General features: G+C 43.0%; 1 protein-coding gene across 8 annotated transcripts in view; it reads right to left on the reverse strand.

Annotated features, from left to right (window-relative positions):
- Positions 1–7,213, reverse strand: part of LOC116678499 (NACHT, LRR and PYD domains-containing protein 12) — a gene marked incomplete at its 5' end in the record, with an annotated part of 34,284 nt that extends 27,071 nt beyond the window's left edge. For all 8 annotated transcript variants that reach the window (XM_032508410.1, XM_032508407.1, XM_032508412.1 and 5 more), the window contains 6 exon segments: positions 80–1,883; positions 2,036–2,264; positions 2,376–2,454; positions 3,845–3,991; positions 4,534–4,858; positions 7,152–7,213. In XM_032508410.1, coding sequence (XP_032364301.1) covers positions 80–1,883; positions 2,036–2,264; positions 2,376–2,454; positions 3,845–3,991; positions 4,534–4,823 — 2,549 coding nt within the window.
- Between the last annotated feature and the right edge of the window lie 296 nt (positions 7,214–7,509).

The raw sequence follows: 7,509 nt of genomic DNA on the forward strand, positions 1-7,509 counted from the left end.
TTGAGAAAACAAGTACAGAAACCTTTTTTTCTAAATGAAGAAAACTCCATTTAATCTGGATAGCTGTGTGTGCACCTACAGAGCTTTGTTGGAGGCTTTGACCACTGGCAGCAGCCTCAGAAGAGCCTCCTCTGAAGCAGAGTATTTCTTCAGGTCAAACACGTCCAGATCTTCTTCTGATGACAGTAAGATGAAGACCAGAGCTGACCACTGAGCAGGAGACAGTTTATCTGTGGAGAGACATCCTAAACTCAGGGACTGTTGGATCTGCTCCACTAGAGAACCATCATTCAGTTCATTCAGACAGTGGAACAGATTGATGCTTCTCTCTGCAGACAGACTCTCACTGATCTTCTTCTTGATGTACTCCACTGTTTCCTGATTGGTCTTTGAGCTACTTCCTGTCTGTGTCAGCAGACCTCGTAGGAGACTCTGATTGGTCTGCAGTGAAAGACCCAGGAGGAAGCGGAGGAACAAGTCCAGGTGTCCATTAGGACTCTCTAAGGCCTTGTCCACAGCACTCTGGTAAAAGTTTGTTGGTTCGGGTTTGTTTCTAAATAGAAACCTCTGGCGTGAGGTTTTTTGTTCTTCCACCAGCAGGTTGACTCCAGAGTTGATGAAGGTCAGATGGACATGAAGAGCAGCCAGAAACTCCTGAACACTCAGATGGACGAAGCTGAACACCTTGTCCTGGTACAGTCCTCTCTCCTCTTTAAAGATCTGTGTGAACACTCCTGAGCACACTGAGGCTGCTCTGATATCAATGCCACACTCTGTCAGGTCTGATTCATAGAAGATCAGGTTGCCTTTCTGCAGCTGCTCAAAAGCCAGTTTTCCCAGAGACTTGATCATCTTCTTGCTCTCTGGACTCCAGGGTGGATCTGTCTCAGCTCCTCCATCATACTTGATGTTCTTCACTTTGGACTGAACCACCAGGAAGTGGATGTACATCTCAGTCAGGGTCTTGGGCAGCTCTCCTCCCTCTCCGGTCTTCAACACGTCCTCCAGAACTGTAGCAGTGATCCAGCAGAAGACTGGGATGTGGCACATGATGTGGAGGCTTCGTGATCTCTTGATGTGGGAGATGATTCTGCTGGCCTGCTCCTCATCTCTGAATCTCTTCCTGAAGTACTCCTCCTTCTGGGCGTCAGTGAACCCTCTGACCTCTGTCACCATGTCAACACACTCGGGAGGGATCTGATTGGCTGCTGCAGGTCGTGTGGTTATCCAGAGGCGAGCTGAGGGAAGCAGTTTCCCCCTGATGAGGTTTGTCAGCAGCACATCCACTGAGGTGGACTCTGTAACATCAGCCAGGATCTCAGTGTTGAGGAAGTCCAGAGGAAGTCGACACTCATCCAGACCGTCAAAGATGAAGACCACCGAGACCTCTTCAAACCTGCAGATTCCTGCTTCTTTGGTTTCACTAAAGAAGTAATCAACAAGTTCCACCAAGCTGAACTTTCTCTCTTTCAGCACATTCAGCTCTCTGAAGGTGAATGGGAATGTGAACTGGATGTCCTGGTTGGCTTTGCCTTCAGCCCAGTCCAGAGTGAACTTCTGTGTTAAGACTGTTTTCCCGATGCCAGCCACTCCCGTTGTCATCACGGTTCTGATTGGTTCATCTCTTCCAGGTGGGGTTTTAAAGATGTCTTCTTGTCTGATGGTTGTTTCTGGTCTGTCTGGTTTCCTGGATGCTGTTTCAATCTGTCTGACCTCATGTTCATCATTGACCTCTGCAGCCCCTCCCTCCATGAGGTAGATCTCTGTGAACATCTGATTCAGAAGGGTTGGGTTTCCTGCTTTAGCAATCCCCTCAAACATACACTGGAACGTCTTCTGCTGGTTAGATTTGAGTTTACGCTTACAAACTCCACGATAACTTCCTGAATGAACACACAACAAAGAAGATCATTAAGACAAAGAACATGATTCAACATTTCCTCAGAGAATGAGTACATGAATATATTTTGTTAAATATTTTGAGACAAATATCCCGTTCATCTAGCATGTTAACTCTTTAGAGAAATCCTCTTACTGCTCTGCAGACGGTCAGCCAGCTCCTCCTGCTTCATTCTCCTCAGGAAGTGCAGTGTGATCTTCAGAAATGCCTCTCTGCTGCTCCTCCTCTGCTCTTCATCCTCACCGTCCGACACCTCCTCATCCTTTCTCTGACTCTCTAAGCATTCTGGGTAATCTGGACTCAGAACCTTCTGGATCTTCTTCAGCTCGTTCTTCACAAAAGTGATGATGTCGTCCTCCAGCAGCTGGAACAGAAGATTATATGAATGACCAAATCAAAGTGAAATCATGGACGCACACATCAGATCCATGTAGGACAGAATAGATGTAAAAGTAGTTGTTGTCCATGTCCAGACCATAAAGATGGAGTCCAGGTGGGTTTGATGCTGCTGGGCAGACGGACCACTGGGACCCTCTGAGCTCTCCTGGTCCACTCTGTGGAGGAATATCATGTTTAGAAAACATTTAACGTCTCAAACCTCCATTCTAGCCTCTGTAACTCTGTGTCAGTAAGGCCTAGAATCAACCTGACACCTGTAACAGAGACTTGAGAGTGTTACCTTTCCAATAATATCAGGCACGCCCCAGAGGGCCAAGGTCAATGGGAGCTGTACCACTTTTAATTTTTGGTATGACGTTTAGAGCAAAAAAGCATGGAATGTCAAGCGTTTCTTAAGAGGCTGAAGGTGTTAAGGTGCTGAGATGAAGACAGAACGACAGGGCAGATGTGACTCAGGAGGTAGCGTGGGCTGGTTGGACCCTGGAAAGAACAGATTGATAAAGAGTCCCACCAGTCAGAAGAGGCAGAAAACAGTTTCCAGGAGCAGTACTGTCCCAAACCCTACTAGTACTCAGGAGGAAAGAAAAGCATGAGTAGAGTTGGGCTGAATCCAAGTGTTGATACCGTGAAACCTCCTCCCGGTCTGACTGCCGGATACAGTATTACCCAGAGTCAGTAAACAGATGACGTAAGGCTCAGACGGCGTCTCCAAACTGTTGGCGTGTGCCTCCAACGTTCAGAGAGTGAAAACCAAACACTGATCCTGAAACACCTCTCCCTTCTCATTAGGGAGCAACCCCAAATGCAGAGGTCCTGGTCTTCTTCCAGACCCCAACCCCCTCTCCTCCACACTGTCAAGTGATGACAACCACACATAAGCATTTTAGGCATTAAAGAAATTATTTAAAAGACAAAAATAAATATAAAAATGTATTATTTGATCTTTGTCTACTATATTTTTGCATTTTTTAATACCGTATTGAAAATGAGACAGTTGACCCTGTGTTACATTGTATTACCACCCAACCCCAATAATGAAGCAACAGAGAGAAATAAGTAACTTTATAACTTTAATGGCTGGTTGCTCTTCAAAGCAGCCACTCTGCAGAGACCACCAGTCTTCAGGATCACATCAGAGGAAGCTGAGAGATCCAGATGCTGGTGGACCAGAAGGGAGTTATCTAAGGGGTCTGATCAAGGTTGTCTGGGCCACCAGAACAAAGGTCCACACCACAACACATTAAGGATGATGTCATATATTGTCCTGTAGGGTAAGGCTTAAAACACCAAGTCTGCCTTGACCACGACAATGGAGTTGATCATCTGAGCTTCCAGATGGGTCACTGGACTAGAACGGCTGTGGTCTGAACAGCAGCTACCTCCCATACACTCTACATGGATGACAGGACCACCCTGACCTCAGCCATCGCATTACCAAGCATCTGCTGGAAGAGCTTCACCCCAACATCACGTGGGAGAAGATGAAGTTAGACAGCTAATCATCTTCTAAGAGTCAGATAGTGGACTTCAGTTTTAAATACTAACCTTCCATCAGCAGGTTGTCCAACTTTAAAGTTTATAATATCAGGCATAGACTGGTCACTCTTCATGGACACACAGCTGGGTCCAGATCCAGGTCCTGATGCAGGTCCAAGTCCAGGTCCAGGAGAGACGGGTTTCTGCTGCTGCATCCTGAAAAGCAGATTAAAATGTAGAAATAATACTTCTCCCAGTTTTCCTGTCTGCTGTATGACATTAAGGTCTGTTTGAGAGAGTTTATAAAGCCATAATGTGTGATGTACTCGTGTGTTTCCGTGGATCTCTGTTCCCTTTCTGCTCAACAGATTTATCCTCAGGTCTAATAAAGAAACCTAATCTACATGTCAGTATATTAACTCTTTATAATATTCGATTAAATATGCCCAATGACACGCATCAACAAACTTTCATTATATCTTTGATATATTTAGAATTTAATCTTTTTATCTTTGCATTGGTTAAATAAAGGTATTTCCACAGTAAACTGGTTGATAAAAGTTTTTCAGAATGCAGGAAATGAAGTCTTTGACGCTGAAAATGTCCCTGATGGAGGACCCCCCGACCCCCCCCCCCCCCCAATATGATGCCCCCCTCTCCCAAAAGTCCCTTATATATATATACAGTACAGTATACTCACTACAGTACATTAGACTACACCACTGGGAGAGTCAGATAATAAAGATTTAAATACTAACCTTCCATCAGCAGGTTGTCCAACTTTAAAGTTTATAATATCAATCATAGACCGGTCACTCTTCATGGACACACAGCTTAGTGCAGATCCAGGTCCTGATGCAGGTCCGGGTCCAGGTCCATGTCCACATCCAGGTTCAGGATCAGGTCCAGGTCCAGATCCAGGTCCGGGTCCAGGTCCATGTCCAGATCCAGGTCCAGGATCAGGTCCAGGTCCAGGTCCAGGTTCAGGATCAGGTCCAGTGGGTTTAGTGGGAGGGACTCCCTCCTCTCTGTCCTCACACTGACTCATAGCAGAGTCCAGACCTTCATCTGGAGAGGAAACACCTGCTGGGAGAGACGACCTGTCACAAGATATATGTTTGGTTTTTGTCCTCCAGGGTGCCAGGAGAGCTCCTCTGGCAGAGCGGGCGCCCAGATATAGAGGGTCACTACCTGACGGTCTGGGTCTGGGTTCAACTCAGACCTGCAGCCCTTCGCTGCATGTCACCCCCCCCCCCCCCCCCCTCTCTTTCATTTCTTCAGCTGTTCTGTCCATAAAGCCTAAAACTTCTCTATCTATCTGAATCAGTATTTTATTTAACCAGTTGTATTTTGTATTGTTGTTAGTATTGACTGATTATGAAATATTGAAGTAATGAATGTGAGACTGTGTGTTGTTATGTTTTTGTTTTATTCTCGACCGGGTCTCCGTTGCTAATGACAACCTGTCGTCAACAACCTGTCGGGTTAAATAAAGGTTAAATTAAAAAGAAAACTCCACTTGGCTCATGATGAATATGAATATATTGAATGAATGTGAATATTCCTGTTTACATGCAGCGGTGCATACGCTGATTACCTTCATGTTGTCCTTGGGGCAAATTTGACCCGTTTTCAGTTTTTTTATCATAAAAAATGGGCCAAAATATCAAATAATTTTGGAAAAAACATAAAAAAAGCAGCCACAACATTGAAAAAGTGTAAATAATGTCGGGGGAAAAGCGATAATAGTGTTGAAGAAAACCTTTTTTTTGGGACGGGAAGACGACACGAGGGTTAAACGTAACATGTCGATTATCACATCAAAGGAAGGAACTATTTAATATATTTCTATTTATAGAAAATCATCAGCTCGCACATGGTCTCAGATCACGTTACATCAACAGAAGACAAGGAATGGGATGCAGACGGCTCTTTGGGAGCGCTGCTGGAAATTAAAAAGAAAGAGAATGAACCCTTGTTGTTGCCTTGCTGTCAAAAAAAAGAATTTTAATAAAAACGCTGTGTTTTTCTTGTTATCTCGCCATGTTTTTAAAAAAAGATTTTCCAATATTTGGGTCACGTTTTTCTTCTTGTTTGAGTTCTTTTTTATAAACATTTGTTATGTAAGTGAAGGAAACATCCCAAATCCAGTGAAAGCAGTGAACTGAGCGTGTGTTTTCCCCGTTAGGAGCGTCCACATTATTATTATTTTACAGTATTTGGTTGAAAGAAAACCCAAATTACAGATTTACAGTAGAAACTTTATTAAAATGGTTCAAATTTAACATGAAAAGAATCTGATCTCGTACTTAGTGACACTACATTATGATTTCTAAATTAGACAAACGTGGAGTAAAAGAAGTGTTTGTCTGACAGAAGGACGAACATCGTTAATGTTTGGAGTATTATTTCATAAGCTCTGTCTCCATCCTCACCTTTTATCTGAATTAAGAGATATTGATGAAAAATGCTTCATGGAAACAGTCAAATTTAATGGAATTTATTGAATATCGACTCAGAGGAAACACGTCGGTCTCATCAGATTTTATCTTGATGATATTCGTCTTATGTGATAAACGCTGATGAAACCTTACTCACTGAATAAATAATGAGCTGTGATGTCATCACCACAGGTTCTGATTGGCTGTTAAGCCGTTGGATGGAAACACCCCTTCACCAGATGTATTCTCAGGAGGTTTTTCTCTAACTCCAGATCATCAGATGGACACGGTGATGGAGACGTAGATATAGCTTCTAGTTATTAAAGAAGTGTATTACTTTACACTGGGAACATGTACCAAGCTAAAGCTTAGAAAAAGTAATGTTATTAATTTATTTATTCACTTCAAATGTAAATGTGCCAGAGAAGTTCAGATGTGTTGAGTGGATTCAAGTCAGTCAACATCCAGTAAACATCTGTTACATCCTGGAGGGTTAAATGGATTTCAGTTTATTAAATACATGTTCCAGGGCCTTTATCCAGTATACAGGTTACTCTAAAAGTACTGCAGGTATACCACTACCAGGGTACATTAAGTTGTAGTACCTCCTCATGTCATGTGACCTGTACTGGAGGAAGAAGGCGTTGATTGGACGTTGGCTCCATCTACTGGATCATCTGCACTAATCACCTCACTGATTATTAAGCTCCATAGATCTGTTGACATGCAACTTTATGTCTGTATGTGTATATGTATGCATGTATACACTTTATTATGTAGTACCAGGGGTTAAATTAGGCTTTGGTAGGGAGGGGGGGGGGGGGGTTATTTACAGTGGTCATCTTTCAAAATGGCGCCTAATACGACTGTGTTTTCTTCTTTCAGTATTAATGTGTCGGGTTGAATAGTTATTCAAACAAAGAGAAATACTTTACTATTCACTTCCTTTATTATTATTACTTCCTTCAGGCCGATGTTACCAGGTAACGGGTTCACCCTCGGAGACACAAGAGGACAAGGGGGGGGGGGGGGGGGGCATTAAACACTTCATTTCCTGCATTTTGGTGAATTTATATATACATATATTATATATTATATATTATATATCTTTTTCTGAATCAATATGGATGAAATATAAAAATATAATGGATGACATTGCAATAAGGCTCTGAGGCATTCTGTATCGCTCTGTATTTATTCTCCTATAGATGGAGGCATTCTGTATTGCTCTGTATTTATTCTCCTATAGATGGAGGCATTCTGTATCGCTCTGTATTTATTCTCCTATAGATG

Source organism: Etheostoma spectabile, unplaced genomic scaffold, assembly GCF_008692095.1.
Source record: "Etheostoma spectabile isolate EspeVRDwgs_2016 unplaced genomic scaffold, UIUC_Espe_1.0 scaffold00007560, whole genome shotgun sequence".
Lineage (NCBI taxonomy): Eukaryota > Metazoa > Chordata > Actinopteri > Perciformes > Percidae > Etheostoma > Etheostoma spectabile.